Source organism: Chiloscyllium punctatum, chromosome 11, assembly GCF_047496795.1.
Source record: "Chiloscyllium punctatum isolate Juve2018m chromosome 11, sChiPun1.3, whole genome shotgun sequence".
Classification (NCBI taxonomy): domain Eukaryota; kingdom Metazoa; phylum Chordata; class Chondrichthyes; order Orectolobiformes; family Hemiscylliidae; genus Chiloscyllium; species Chiloscyllium punctatum.
In genome coordinates this window covers 17,703,370-17,719,718 of record NC_092749.1, presented here as the reverse complement: position 1 = coordinate 17,719,718, position 16,349 = coordinate 17,703,370, and the positions used below count along the sequence as shown (strand labels likewise).

At 40.1% G+C, this 16,349-nt stretch overlaps 1 protein-coding gene across 7 annotated transcripts in view; it reads left to right on the top strand.

Annotated features, from left to right (window-relative positions):
* The window catches only part of wdr27 (WD repeat domain 27), a 491,161-nt gene that overhangs the window by 32,474 nt on the left and 442,338 nt on the right, over nt 1-16,349 (top strand). For all 7 annotated transcript variants that reach the window (XR_011961786.1, XM_072580377.1, XM_072580375.1 and 4 more), the window contains 6 exons: nt 60-124; nt 1,930-2,054; nt 3,652-3,734; nt 11,116-11,191; nt 12,873-12,950; nt 14,660-14,766. Coding sequence is in view for 6 of the 7 variants with exons in the window: in XM_072580377.1 (XP_072436478.1) it covers nt 60-124; nt 1,930-2,054; nt 3,652-3,734; nt 11,116-11,191; nt 12,873-12,950; nt 14,660-14,766 (534 nt within the window). In the remaining variant the exon portion in view is untranslated. The remainder of the gene's footprint in view (nt 1-59; nt 125-1,929; nt 2,055-3,651; nt 3,735-11,115; nt 11,192-12,872; nt 12,951-14,659; nt 14,767-16,349) is intronic.

Genomic DNA, 16,349 nt, shown 5'->3' with positions numbered 1-16,349 from the left:
TTTGATTCAAGATGCTTAAAAGTCTCAGCTCATTAATAACATAAAGTGTTTTATTTCAGATCATCTAGGTTTAAGCATTCAGACAGCTGGCTCATATGCAATAGGAAGCAGAAACACTAACAAGGCAAGAGAAAATACTTAGAAATCTCTCTAATAGGAAATGAATAATATATATTATTTTAATATTGTATATGCCATATTTACCATATAAATTATGTATCAGTGTCGTAATGCTGTCTGCTGGGGACTCAAACTTCACCATAATCCTCCTCTTGCATGCCAACTCACAGCCTCCAATCAATCCCCCATGGCCTGTTATATTCTCCATGCCGACTCATGCACCCCTCACAGCTAGTCCTATTGCTATAGGCTCCTCCTATTGCCCATACTAACCCGTGTCCCCAGCCTTTTCATGTCATTCTTCATGCCGCCCTTGGCAATTCATGCATTGTGTTCCCATTCATTCAGTATGCACTATATACAAAAGCAATGACAATAACAACAATGACAAGTTTGGAATTGCTGATAAAGAAGAACATCCATTCATAAATCTTCCTTAAAAATGTGCAGCATTTAAAGGGTCAATCATATCAACCATCAAACCATCAATTACAGAGGCTTCAAACACTTTGTTTCTTAATCTTGTCCAAGTAAATATTCAGACTTTGACATAGCTGATCACACCAGAACAAGGTATTATAACTACTTAAAGATACCAATGAAGCAAAGCCAGCAATTAATTTCAGTTCACAGAACCTTTTGCTAAGTGCTTTTATTAGCTTGACTGTGAATTCACACCAATTTAGTTAGCGCTTTTTTTAAGGCTCTGGAATTGTTTTGACTTCATAAATATTTGAGCCAGTGTACTATCCTTAAAAAAAGACAAAAATACTTATGTTTTTGGGCAGTATTTGTACAAGTGTGTCAGCCAAAATCATATATACACAAGCCTAAAAGATACACTGAAAATAAACTTTAATCAAGCAGACCAGGAATGATTCTTCATCTTTGGATTATCCCAGAGACCAGATTTTGTGTGTTCTTGTATATTATAGAGAATGGTGATTTCTTGCATCAATTGGAGGAATTCGCTTCAGTAAAATTCCTGTTTGCTGGATCATCGTATCCTCCTGAAGAAAAATTTTGGAACATGGGAAGAAAAGCTAGTTTAAGGCTTAATATACCTCACACCAAGTTTAGTATGTAGCAATGCTGTTTTAAAACTGGTTTGACAATGTGACAGATGTATGTGTACAAATATGAAAATAAAAATTATTAACATTTGACTATCATTGATTTAGTTATCACAGATAGACATTTCATCATGAATAAGTATTTTAGCCTGACTTTTTTTACGCATGTTGAATTACTGACTGTTTTAAAAGTAATGAGAGAGAGGTTTTCCAATGTAGTTGTGTCAGGACAACTAGTTATGTCAGATGTCACATTTCCGACATTTCACACTATAACATCATTAGGATACCTGTTAATTCCAGACATCTAGCCTTGCTGTGACATATTTTTCCGACTGCAAAGCCTGTGCAAAAATTGCCTGTGTTGCCACAGCAGGAACATGTTGCCTTTTCATCTCCGAATTGCAATGAAGCAAATCTCTGGCTAGACTCCCAGTTCTGGAAGCCTGGAAAGTGCGCAAGAAAGCATAGTAGAGATTCTGAGGCTGGAGCAGTTAGAAGTATCTCTTTGAGATGGACGGAAAGTCCCAAATCAGAAAAATCTAGGCTGGCGTTCTTGCACGCATATTAGATTTTCACTTATGCCTAGTCATTGCACAATCTGTAAAAGTATTTTTTCTGATGATCGAAATACTCAACATTTGTATGTGATAAAATGTACTTCAAGAAGGAAACATTTTACTGCAATTTTTGAACATGTACCTCTATTGGAATTCAATTAGTTTTACTCCGACAGGTTTTCTGTCTCCTCGCTTCCATGTTTGGAAAACATATTGCTTTACTGGAAGTTCATATGCTTGAACTTGCAAAAATGTGTCTGCAATATAGCAACGAGGAGGAACCACTTAGTATCATTGCCAGGTAAAACAGTTCTTCACTAGATATTATGAAAAAGATTTTGAAAACTTAAACACATTCACTATGTATGCTATAACTTAATATGCTTTTCATATTTTAGGTGAAGTGCACTATGGTAATTTGTGTAGATTACTAAACAACAAACAAGCCATTGCATAACAAGACAAAAACTTAAATGTAGCAGTATCTGAAAACTAAAGGTTTAGCATTTTTGTATACTATTTTTATCTGTGATGAAAGCACCTAAATGAGGAAGGGAGAACTATCTTGTTTTCTGCTATAAGGCTGTTAGGAATTTGAGACCAGGATGTGCTCTGGAAGGATAGTCTGCTTCCACACCATTGCTTGTTTGCAGTGATCCTGTGGGTGGCCTGAACATTTTTAGTCAGGCAGCTGTGAAATGATCCTCCTCCTCAAGAATATTAAATTCTTAACAAAACCTGGGAAAAACTGAAATCGAAATTTACTTCAAGTTAAAATTGAACAGGAAAGAATGGGAAAGTGTAGAAAGATTAAAGGTGTTTAAAGTTTTAAGTAACTGTGTTATTCCTATCTTTTCAATTGTATTACTTCCATTTGCTTATCTGTCATGTATTGCATAACCAGTGTGACAAAATTCATACTTGTTATTATCATTTGGAATTGTAGATTCTGACGTAAATGACATAGTTCTGTGAAGGAGACATTTTTTGTCTTGGGAGTTCAAACACCATTTCCAAGAAAGCATGTGACTTAAGTTAAAAGACTAGTTAGATACTTGGGAAGTTAATTGATGAAGTGTTTATAAAGTTAAGCTTCTATTCGTGCAGAAAGACAGGTCAAGGGCCATAAGCAGCTTTCACCTGTGAAAAAAAGTTTCATCTTAGTAGAATGACAGTTTAGTTTGTCGTCGACTTCAGAGCTAGGAAGAAGTCTCCGTGCAATCAGAGTTGGAAAGAGGTCAAAGGAGTCTTTAGTAGTTCAAGTAGACAGGGCTTTTCTTAATGCTCAATTAGGAAAGGTCAGTGAGTTTGTCTTTGTATCTCAGGGAAAGAGAGTAACAATGAAAAACACATCTGATGATACAGAAATTTGAAATGAAGCACTTACAATCTCATCAGTTCAGTAAGAAGTTAATAAGTTAAGATAGGAATAATACCTCATTGGGGTTGAGTATCTGTAAAAGATATTTCTAGGAATAAGGGTTGAATCTTCTTGCAGCTATTGGTAAGATCTTTACAAATTATCTTAAATATTGTATATGTTTGGTTTTCTTGGTGCAATAAATTTATGTTTTTTTTCTTGAAAGTACATTGACAGCCTTGTGTGAATATGTTCAGTCACTGAACATCACAGTAACCAAATTGTAAAAGTAAATCTCATGATCCATCAAGCCAGGTTACACTTTGGGACCAGGCTACTCCTGTATTAAAATCAGCTGAAATCATAACACCAGTTGATCTTGAATAAACTTTCCTTTCAGTTTATTTAGCCTGGCTGTACTTTTCACTATGTATTACATACTTTAAAACAAATAATAAATTATTTTATTCTTTGATAATATGTGCTCCATCAGTCACTTTTTTGGCAGCTGGTACTGATCAGCAAATCTTTTGTTTAGATCATCTTTGCTGCCCACTTCCCCTTTAAACTATGATCTGAAACAGAAGAAGAAAAGTAAGCCAGCTGAACACTCACAAGCAGGTATGTGCTTTTTCCTGTTTCTCTCATATAAGGGTAAAAGGTCAATGACTTTGCAACCAGATTTATGGATATATATTTATGAATATACAGTACTTAACTGGCATTTATTTAATCCTTGCATTGGAGAAATAAAAGTCTGAACCTAATGTAGCCATTTATTATTAGCGGACCTTAGATTGTACATCACTTGTTTGTGCAGTCTTGCTTGGTGTTTGTATCCTGTTTTGTGCTATATTATTGATTGGACGTGCCCCAGTGAAATTACTGAGTGGTCAATTTAACATGTTTATGAAGATGGTAATTCACTCCCATGTGTTGTACTGATATTCTAGTAGTTAGATCAATGTTCAAACTGAATATCTCTTGGTGGATGGAACAGACTCTTGCCATTGTAATGGTTTGTTTGTTCTTACTGGGCTAGATTTTAATTCTATTAAGTTCCTTCTCCCATATGTTCTTAATATTGCAATTAACTTCTTCTGGTGAAAAGAAAATGATTTACTCCTGAAGCCAGAAATTTTGCAAAAAATGAATTCAGTCCAAAAATAAATGGAGGTTAAGCAATTTAGCAATTTCTTTTACAGTTTTGATTTTTAGGTATGCATACTTTTCCATTTTCATCTCATTGATTAATGTTTTGGCAAGTTTTAGAGATACTTTCAATTGTACTCTGATTGTATGAAAAAATGTGTAAGGCTACAGAAAATATGATGGAACATATGGCAGATTGTTGTGGTAATAGATTGCAGTCACAGATTGTGAAGAGTAACGACTGAAGCCATGTGTTGAAAGGACCTTTGCGAGTTTGTTGGAAAAGCATTATGCTAAACATCAAAGACTACAAGAAGCAAATGCAATATAAAAGTTTTTAATGGGAATTGAAATAGTTTTATAGTAGCTGGGTGTCTGGAACAGTGCCAAGTTTGTGTAACTGAGGCCCTCTGTAGCAGAACTTGAATGTTTACTGTCAAAATCTGCACATTTTTTCATTCATCATATTTTAGACATTGATATTTTTGCTATTGTTTGCTCTGATAGTTTGGCTTGTAATAGGAAGTCTTGGCTTTGGCATGTGTTCGTAAGATAAGCCGCTTCATAGGAGGAGAAAGCATGGTTGAAGCATTGCTGGTTTCAACCAGCACCAGACTTGAAATGATTTGATGCAGATACACAGAACTGGCTTTCATTTCCATTTTAATTTTACTGATGAATTTAATTTTTTGGTCTTATTAATCCTTTTGTCATATAACCATAATATCTGAAAATGGAGAGTTTGCAGAGAATGGGGATAAAGCAGGGGTTTAGCACAAAGTGAATTGGTCATTCAGAGAGGAGGTGTGGATGGGATTGGCTAATTGGCCTCCTTCTATGCTGAAGCAATCTGTGCTTTTGAAAGAGACAGAAAAATTCCAGCTGAAATGAGTCATAAATGCATAAACAAAAAAGATGATGAAGGCAGAGCGGTGGACGTTGTCCATGTAGACTTCCGCAAGGCATTTGACAAGGTTCCGTATGGTAAAATGGTTAGATCCAGGAAGAGCTAGCAAAATTGGCTTGCAGGTAGGAGACATAGGGTGGTGGTGCTTTTCGGACTTGAGGGCTTTGACCATTGGTGTGCTTCAAGGATTGGTGCTGGGTTCACTGGTTTTTGTCATTTATATAAATGATTTGGGTGTGAACATAGGAGGTATGGTTAGTAAGTTTGCTGATGACACTAAAATTGGTGGTGTAGTGGGCAGTGAAGAAGATTATCTCAGTACAACGGGAACCTTGCTCAGATGGACTGATGGGCTGAGAAGTGGCAGATGGAGTTTAATTCAGATAAAGGTGAGATGTTTCATTTTGGAAAGGCAGATCAGGGCAAGACTTTTCTAGGTAATGTTGCCAAAGAAATAGACCTTGGGATGCAGGAAGGTGGAATCACAGGTAGACAGGCTGGTGAAGAAGGCATTTGGTTGTTACGTCATGGGGTAAACCCTCTTGCTTAATTTAAACCAGCAACACCGAAAAGATTTATCCCGTGCAGTAATCTGTGAAAGCTCAAGAGGTCAAGAACTACTTGGCGTAAAAATTAACAACTTTATTTCTTTAAGTATAACAGAGAATAACTAACTAACAACTATTTACTACACCTTCCTCTAACCTATCTTTTACTTTCCCTTTTACAATACCAGTCCGATAAACCCTCCGATTAAGATTTACTGAAAAATTCAAATTTCAAAACCAGCCAGCAGTCGAATCTTCTCTTTATATCTTCCTTTGTAGATTTGCTGTCCAGGTCGTTGTTGATGTTTTTCTTTGTGTAAACTCCTTCTACAGTCAGGTGTCTCTCAGCGAGTTCTGACTCGTAGCCTACATCTGTTGGTCTTTTAGCAGTTCTGTCCCAATGTCCAATTTTTTCCGGTCTTATACTCCAAAACATTGGATTGTGTCATTAGCTTGTAATATTGTCAATATACTAAATTCAAACTGGATTGGAGTTAGGTTTTTTTGGGATGTAATTTAAATTGATTGGCCTAATTCAAATTTGTTTTTGTCTCCAGGCAACCAGCTACCCTAGCTGCTGGACCACATGTTACATTGTTAGCTTGGTCAGAACACTAGGTGCTGTCATGTAGTTCTGCTATCTTTTAACTCTCTTAAAGGTGTAGTCCACCCACAGCTTCATAACATGGTACACTTGCCTTTATCGGTCAGTACATTGAATATAGGAGTTGAGGTGTCATATCGCAGCTTTACAAGACTTTGGTTAGGCCACTTTTGGAATACTGTGTTCAATTCTAATCTCCATGATGAGCCGCAGAAAATGGGGGAGATACTAAATGAGTATTTTGCATCAGTAAGTACTGTGGAAAGGGATATGGAAGATATAGACTGTAGGGAAATAGATGGTGACATCTTGTAAAGTATTCATATTACAGAGGAGGAAGTGCTGGATGTCTTGAAACGGGTAAAGGTGGATAAATCCCCAGGACCTGATCAGGTGTACCCTAGAACTCTGTGGGAAGCTAGAGAAGTGATTCTTGGGCCTCTTACTGAGATATTTGTATCATCGATAATCACAGGTGAGGTGCCGGAAGACTGGAGGTTGGCTAATGTGGTGTAACTGTTTAAGAAGGTTGGTAAGGACAAGCCATGGAACTATAGACCAGTGAGCTGGACGTCGGTGGTGGGCAAGTTGCTGGAGGGCATCCTGAGGGACAGGATGTACATGTATTTGGAAAGACAAGGACTAATTAGGGATAGTCAACATGGCTTTATGTATGGGAAATCATGTCTCACAAACTTGATTGAGTTTTTTGAAGAAGTAACAAAGAGGATTGATGAGGGCAGAGCGGTATATATGATCTATGTGGACTTCAGTAAGGTGTTCGACAAGATTCCCCATGGAAAGCTGATTAGAAAGGTTAGATCTCATGGAATGCAGGGAGAACTACCCATTTGGATACAGAACTGGCTCAAAGGTAGAAAACAGAGGGTGGTGGTGGGGGGTTGTTTTTCAGACTGGAGGCCTGTGACCAGTGGAGTGCCACAAGGATCGGTGCTGGGTCCTCTACGTTTTGTCATTTACATAAATTATTTGGATGCTAGAAAAAGAGTTACAGTTAGTAAGTTTGCAGCTGACACCAAAATTGGAGGTGGAGTGGACAGCGAAGAGGGTTACCTCAGATTACAACAGGATCTTGACCAGTTGGGCAAATGGGCTGAGAAGTGGCAGATGGAATTTATTTCAGGTAAACGTGAGGTGTGGCATTTTGGGAAAGCAAATCTTAGCAGGACTTTATACACTTAACAGTCAGGTTGCTGAACAAAGTGCAGGTTCATAGCTCCTTGAAAGTGGAGTCGCAGGTAGATAGGGTAGTGAAGAAGGCATTTGGTATGCTTTCCTTTATTGGTCAGAGTATTGAGTACAGGAGTTGGGAGGTCATGTTGCGGCTGTACAGGACATTGGTTAGGTCACTGTTGGAATATTGCATGCTGTTCTGGTCTCCTTCCTATCGGGAAGATGTTGTAGAACTTGAAAGGGTTCAGAAAAGATTCACAAGGATGTTGCCAGGATTGGAGGATTGAGCTGTAGGGAGAGGCTGAACAAGCTGGGGCTGTTTTCCCTGGAGCGTCGGAGGCTGAGGGGTGACCTTATAGAGGTTTACAAAATTATGAGGGGCATGGTTTGGGTAAAGAGGCAAAGTCTTTTCCCTGGGATGAGGGAGTCCAGAACTAGAGGGCATAGGTTTAGGGTTAGAGGGGGAAAGATATAAAAGAGACCTAAGGGGCAACTTTTTCACGCAGAGGGTGGTACGTGTATGGGATGAGCTGCCAGAGGAAGTGGTGGAGGCTGGTACAATTGCAACATTTAAGAGGCATTTGGATGGGTATATGAATAGGAAGGGTTTGGAGGAATATGGGCCAGGTGCTGTTAGGTGGGACTAGATTGGGTTGGGATATCTGGTCGGCATGGATGGGTTGGACCGAAGGGTCTGTTTCCATGCTGTACATCTCTATGACTCTATAAGAACATTGCTGGGGTTGGATGGCTTGAGCTATAGAGAGAGAGACTAAATAGGCTGGGGTTATTTTCCCTGGAGCTTTGATGGCTGAGGGGTGACCATAGAGGTTTATGAAATCATGAGGGGCATGGATAGGGTGAACAGCCATGGTCTTTTGTCCAAGGTAGGGGAGTCCAAAACTAGAGGGCATAGGTTTAATGTAAGAGGGGAAAGATATAAAAGGGATCTAAGGGGCAACATTTTCACACAGAATGTTGTGTGTGTATGGAATGAGCTGCCAGAGGAAGTGGTGGAGGTTGGTACAGTTACAGCGTTTGAAAAAGCATCTGGATGGGTATATGAATAGGAAGGGTTTAGAGCGATATGGACCAAATGCAGGGAAATTGGACTAGATTAATTTAGGATATCTGGTTGGCATGGATATGTTGAACCTAAGGTCATGTTTCTATGCTGTTTCCATATGTGCTATGAATTGTGTGAGATGACTGATTCCTGAAGTTCATGTCATGAAAATTTAATTCCCCAAATCATAAGGGAATATTATCAGGATACTTCTCATTTTTATATATTCGCATTGTGAAAGAGAAAGAATGGTGTGTAAAATTCAATTTCAGTTGATGTTACCTTGTTACTCAGCATGTCCCTGTAAACAGTTCAGCCACTGTCTCCAGTAGAAACACAGTTTGTTTAGAGGGAAATTGTGGTATTTGTTTCTTCGCAATTGTATAATTGAATGACAGAGTACAGAAAATCCATGGATTGTACTTTCTAGTTCTGCAAGTGAATTCCTGATATCTCTGCAAAGCAAGATTATGGTGGACAGGTGGCACTAGTTAGATAAGTAATATTTACCAGTACCTAGGATTGGTAGACTGCAAATTTTCAGCTGGTTAAGAATCCCTGTGTGTACTTGCCAGTTCCAAAGGAAACATGAATCACCAACACAGTTATCTTGATGTTGCCAAATGTGCCTGTGCTCTCAGAATTGACTTAATCCGGCTAGTAGGGAGAAGACATGGAAACAAAGACTGTATCTGGCACATTTCTAAGTTGCTTTGCTTGAATGTGTGTCATGTATCTATCTGATAAAAATCTGTGGTATTTTTGAAAATAAAATATTACTGTAGCATAAAAATTATGTAATTTCATATCGTACATAAAATGCATCGTCTGGTCTAGTGCCATTACACCAGGATTATAGCAATATATAACTTAAAAGCAGGATTGGACCACTCAATAATATGATGATTGATGTGATGTGGTCTCAACTTCATTTTTTCCCTGGTTGCATCTCATGGTCCAATAGTTTCATGTGTATCAAAAATCTGTCTAAGTCAGCCTTGAATAAATTTAATGACATTGCGTTCTGGAGAAAAGAACCCACTGAAACCAAAACTTTTTTCTCACCATCTTCAAAGTGAGACATCTTATTCTTAGATTGTGTCCCTTAGTTCTAGTCTTCCCCACAGGTTAAACATTGTTTCAGTATCCACATTATCAAAAACCCCTGGGTCTAGTATGCTTCAGTAAGATCACAAAAATCCTCAGCTATATGTCACAAAGCTGGTCCCTTTTTTTCTAAAAGCTGTTCCTTTTCTCAAGCTGTTCTTGATTTTCTTTCAGAGGGGTCTTAAATGGGCTGGGCTCCGATTAGACGAGTCTGGTACAGAGATGAAAAGGATTTTGAAAGGCGTATGTGTAAACAGATGAAACTTCAGGTCAAATTGGTCGTGTTTTAGAAGTGATCGATGTAATGAAAGGGCGTGGTCAGCTCTCTAGCTGAGCAGTTGAGTCCAGAACTAGTTAGGAGTTCAGCAGTGGACTGCGAGAACAGGCTTCTCTCTTTCTGCCCTTCTAACTTCAACTTGTAAGCAATGTTCCATTTTAAAACTGTTTTTAAAGATGGTTTGCTTATTGGGTTTGTTGTGTATATTTGGAACAACATAATTAAGTCTCGTTTGGATAGGCTGAGTTCTGCAGGGATTCTTTATTCTGTTCTTTGTGTTTCATTGTGTAATTTTGTGAATAAATTTCTGTCTGGTTTAAAACCTAGTAGTGAACCTCGCCAACTTACTCCGGGTAATTTTCACTGTACACATACTGAAACAAATTGCAAAGTTATGGTCTGGGTTGTGTGCTCAAGAATGTTTTGAGTGCTGTGGCCTAGTCCATAAGATATAAAACTTATATATTAATTCACCAAAACATGATTTTTAAAACATTAATTAACTGAACTAACACAGTGCTGAATTTTAACATTTTTATGGTATTATAATACTGTAGCTTGATACTATAATGAAATTATAATACTGTAGCTTAACCCCATAATGCAAATGTGGTCCCACGATATTAATGCATTACTGTATTACAATGTAATGATTTCTGTAGAATAACTCAATACCGTAACAGTACTGTCTTGAAGCTGTAAAATCTGCACAAATTAAATCCTAAAGAGGATGGCACGCAAATTTGTGAAGTGTTTATAAGGGCTCCTGTGGCATGATAATAGTGTCCCTACCTCTGGATCCAGAGGCCTAAATTCAAGTCACACTTGCTGCAGAGGTGTGTAAGGACATCCCTGAACAGGTTGATTTAACAAAAAAGTAAGTTCTTAAAGAGTGGACTCCACCATATACTTTATCAGAATGTTATTTATTTAACTTACCATTGTCTTTATTTTGTTACTATTTATTGTTTTACTTAGCTGACTAACTGGATAAGTGCTGATAACACTGATATAGCAGCTTTTTTCTTCATTTATGCTTATTGTGAATGATGGTGTTTCTTCAATATTATTAATACGAAAGACAACTGTAGCTTAATATTCTTGCAAAATATAATATATCTTTTCCATCTTGAAATCCTGAAACTAGCTGCCAGCAGTATAAAAGACAAGCCAGTTGTGTTTCATACCAAAGTGAAGTCTTCTGGCTACACCGCAGCGCCAAGGTAAAAGTCACTTCTAATATTAATGTAGCATTTTAGCTGAGATTTTTCACTGTTGCAGATTGCGGGTACACTTTGGTTATTCTGAAGCTCACTCTGTTCTGGTAGTGTATCCTAACCCTGAGCCTGGTTTGCACATGGAGGAATCCACTTAAGACCAGCTGGAGAATGGTTATAGCTATGCTGCCTCACTTATCAAAGTGCGGAATGTTAACCGAAGGTTTTATCATTTTATTTTAAAAACCATTATTGTATCTGTAATTGATTTTAAGCTTTGGCTGGTGTTTAACATTAAAATAGTGCCTTCTCCCATTTCAGCAAGCTGGACCCCATTATTGTCATGCGTTTGGCTGCAATGGTGCATAACAATACATTTGACTTGATACATTATTAAAATCCCCTTTTAGTGGAAGATCCTGAAAGTGACAACAGCTGGGAGAAGAGGGAATGGTGTGGGTATCCAGTGAACTGTCTCCCAAAGATATTGTTGGAATTTGGTGTTGTAATGACAATGATTCTTTGATCACCTCTCATCTCCTTCCACATCTTATGCACATCTCCTTTCAAGATGTCCGTTTACTTGTGACTACCATGATTGTCATCCATGAAGTTATTGTGTGTGATTGCAACAAAAATCTGGCTGAGGTTCCTCTTAACGTAGTTGAAGAAAGAAAGTCCAGCTGATTGTTTAGACATTTACAGTATTGCTTCAAGCATCTAAGATGTTTATTATGTGTCATGGCTCACACACATACAGATATTTCACTGATCTACTCTTCATACCCAAATGAGGCTTGGACATGAATGAGAGACCCATTTCTGCTATCACTGAGGCCACATGCTTATTGCTTCTGAGCATACTGGCTGATGAAACCCCAAAAGGCCCATTTGAGGGGAATATTGTGGGAACACTTGAAGTTGTATATTCCCTTGCTGGCTTTTCTTCTTCTGCATCAAGTCTGTGTTTGCTAGACAGAGGCTCAACCTCCAAACAAGCTTCCCACAAACTCCTAGGCAAGATCTGAACCGATTAATCCAAGTCACCATCTCTTTTTAGTCTTCTCTTCCATTCCTGTTGTAAGTAGGTATACATAAGCCGAGCTATGAGATTTCAGCTCCAAATAGTTGAGCAAACACATTTAATATGAGTTACCACTACGGTTTACAGGCTTCGACTTTTGCCAGGTGAAAATCTGTCCAAAGGGTGCAATTCATCCTCATCAGGTATCACAGTATCTCAATAGTTAGCAGTGTTGCCTCACAGTGTCAGGGACCTGGTTTCCATTCCAGCCTGGGGTGACTGCTTATGTGAAGTTTCCATGTTCTCCCATGTTTATGTGGGTTTCTGCTGGGTGCTTCAGTTTCCTCACGCAGTCCAAAGGTGTGTAGGTTAGGTGAATTAGCCATGCTAAATTGCCCTGTAATGTCCATGGATGTGCAGGGTAGATGGAATAGCCATATGTTACATGGATTGGGGGTGGATGGGTGGGTCTGTGAGGAATGTTCTTTAGAGGGCTGGTGCAGACTCGATGGGTCAAATAGCCTCTTTCTGCATTGTAGGCATTCTTTGATTAAGTTGCAGAATAATGGGTTCAAAAGTCCAGTATTTTTACTTTTTATGTCTTCATTCATTCTAATAATTATGATTTGATAATAATACACAACACTAATGATTTTGTTGCAGGTTGAACATGTACACACCTAAAGTAAATCCCCCAAAATCTGTCAGCTCAGTGATGAAGGAGAAAACTAACAGTTTGACGTAAGAAAACTATCTGCAAGGAAGTCTTCTTAATTTCTAAAATCTGATTTTAAATTATTGTGGCTGTTGTGCAATTGTGAAAAATGGTCAGTTCCTGCTTATTTGTCATCGTCCCTCCCAATATTCTGGGAAGAGCATGAAAGTACATGCAAATTAAGCATGATATGTATATATTTATGTGGTGGAAATATTAATGAATGAAGCCCCTTATTTCTTACTGATCATTAGCAACTGGTATTTTCACAATTTCAGAAATTCTGCTGACATATCATCAGCAATGTTTCCATTCAAATGTGCAGTGACAATGAATGCTATTTTGATACAATAAATTGGGGCGCAATTCAGCATTAATGCAAAGCAAGTGGAATTAATTTTGCCGAATATTCTACGATAGTAGATAGGCAGGATGCTGGAAGAACAGCCTCTCTTCCCATCTCCCGACTCCCTTCCTAGTCCATCCCCCAGGCAGCATCTGGAGGTGGAGAAGTCGGCATTTCAGTGTAATCCTGCTTCAGGATTCTGGTTGGGTGGAGGGGGAGCTGCAGATAAAGGGAGTGGAGGGGACAGGGTGGTGCAGTCGGGATAGATGAAGACAGGCAAAGGGTACGACCTGGTTGGTCAATCAGAGAAATGAATCCAGTAGGTGGCTGGGAGGAGTGTAAGGGTTGGGGAGGGACTGCGAAGGGAGTCAGGGGAAAGGAAAGGAGATAAATTGAAATTGGAGAACTCAATATTGGATCCTCCGGGCTGTAGGCTGCCCAGATGGAAGATGAGGTGTTCTTCCTCCAATTGTGGTTTGGCTTGTGGCAATGGAGGAGGCCAAGGATGGTCATGTCGGAAAGGGAGTGGGAAGGGGAATTGAAATGGGCGGTAACTTGGAGGTCCGGTTGGCCCCTGCGGGCCTGGCTGAGATGCTCGGTGAACTGTTCCCTAACTTTCCGTAAACTTAATGGTTCGCCGAGCATCTCAGTCGGGCCCGCAGAGGCCGACCGGACTTCCCAGTCACCGCCCATTTTAATTCCCCTTCCCACTCCTTTTCCGACATGATCATCCTTGGCCTCCTCCATTGTCACAATGAACCAAACCGCAAATTGGAGGAACAACACCTCATCTTCCACCTGAGCAGCCTACAGCCTGGAGGACTCAACATTGAGTTCTCCAATTTCAAATAGCCTCTCTTCCCATCTCCCGACTCCCTTCCCAGTCCATCCCCCTCCCACTCCTCCCAGTCACCTACTGGATTCATTCCTCCCATTGACCAACCAGGTTGTACCTTCTAGCTGTCTTCACCTATCCTCACTTCACCACCCTGCACCTGTCACCCCAATGATCTGCAGCTCCCCTTACACCCACCCCCAATCCTGAAGAAGGGTTACACCCAAAACATCGACTTCTCCACCTTCTGATGCTGCCTGGCTTGCTGTGTTCTTCCAGTCTCCTGCCTGTCTATTTTGGATTCCAGCATCTGCAGTTTTTTTGTCTCTAACCAAGGATATTCTATCATATTCAATATTCAGTCCTGTACAAGTTCGCTGCTAGATGTTTTGTGTCTGAGCCTTGCCTAATTTCACCCCACACTTTTCCAATAATTAAGGGAAGAAATGGTATTGATCACCAAGAAGGTCTAGAGCATGTTTAACCTTTGAAACTGTTCCTGTATTTCTAATTGAATCCTTGTTGCTAAATCATAATGCTTTGATTCTCCATAGGGGAGTTAGCAAAGAATACCCACTGAACAGTCTGGCACCAAGCAGACTTCATACAAGAGCTGCTGTTTCAAACCAACCGACACCTATATGCTGCATTCAATATTCAGGTATTACATGAATGGAGAACAAAGAGAATGTTTTCTGGAGGCTATGAATCGAAAGGCTTGACATTCAAAGCTTGACAAGTGAAGGTGTGGTTGTCAACACAAAACTACTATCTCTGTATTGTTCATGGAAATTGGCCTGTGCCGGCTGGGCCATCATTTATTACCCATTCCTGGTTGCCCTGCGAAGGTGGTGGTGAGCTGCATTCTTGAACTCCTGAAACCCATTCAGTGTAAGTAGACCCAGCATGCCATTAGGGAGGGAGTTCCATGACTTTGCCTGAGTGATACTGAAGGAATGACAATATATTTCCAAGTCAGGACAGTGAGTGGCTCATAGGGATTTTGAAGATGATGTTGTTCTTAAGTATGTGCTGCCCTTGTCCGTCTAAGAAGGAAGATGGTGGCGATATAGCAGCCCAGCTGGAAGGCTTCTGAGCTCAGGAGCTCATCTACTCCAGCTGCTTTTTACTTTGTTTTTCTGTCTCTGCTTTTTCTTAACATTTCCATTTATTACCTTTTTTAACTCATTCAGTGGAAAGTATTTTCTCCCAGCCTACGACCAGTGAAGAGGTTTCCAGCCCAGCGCAGCAGTATGAGCCTGGCATGGTGGTTTTGACCTGACATGGAGGAGTTGGCTTGGCATGGTAGTCTTGGCCTGGTGCAGCAGTCTTGGCTGGCCATGGCAGTCATGGCCTGGCATGGCAGTGTTGGCCTGGCATGATGGCCTTGGCCTGGTACAGTGGTCTTGGCCTGGCATGGTGGTTTTGACCTGGCATGGAGAGTATGGCCTGGTGCAGCAGACTTGGTTGGTGCAGCAGACTTGGTTGGTGCAGCAGTCTTGGCCTGGTGAAGCGGTCTTTGCTTGGCATGGTGTTCTCAGCCTGGCATTGAGGTCTTGGCCTGATGCGGTAGTCTTGGCCTGGCACTGCAGTCTTCCATTGTGACAGCCTCATTCGGATGGGCTGTCTCGGCTTGGTGTGGCGGTCTCTAGGATTGGTGGTCTTATCCCGACGTGAAGTTCTTATCAGTGTGGAGGTCTTCTTCAGCATCAGTTTCCAGGTATTCCAGTAGCCTGGTGTTGAGGTCTTGTCCTGGTGTGTAGGTTCCGTCCCAGTGTAGAGGCCTTGTACTCCAGCCTGGAGCGGTGGTCTCCCATTGTGAAGGTCTTGTCTCGGAGGGGCAGTATCGGTTTGGCATGGCAGTCTCCAGGTTTAATGGTCTTGTCCCGGCGTGGAGGTCTTCTTCAGTTGCAGCTTCTGGGTATTCCAGTGTTCGTCATCTTAAATGACTTTTCCGGAAATGAAATTGATCTGAGATGAACTCTGTCTTAATATTTACTTTTTTGTTCTTATCTATGATTTCTGTCATTAATACAGGCACCATGGTATGATGACTCATAAATGTTTCCTTTTATTTTGTAGAAATGCATGTGATAATAAATTACTGTTCCATTCTAGATAGTGGTGGGCAGGAATGTGGAAGGTGAATTTTGACAGTGCACGCTGTTGCTACTGAGCAGAGGTGGTAGAGGGAGTGAATGTATGTTCGTCTGGTGCCAATCAAGCTTGTTGGCAAGCTTCTTA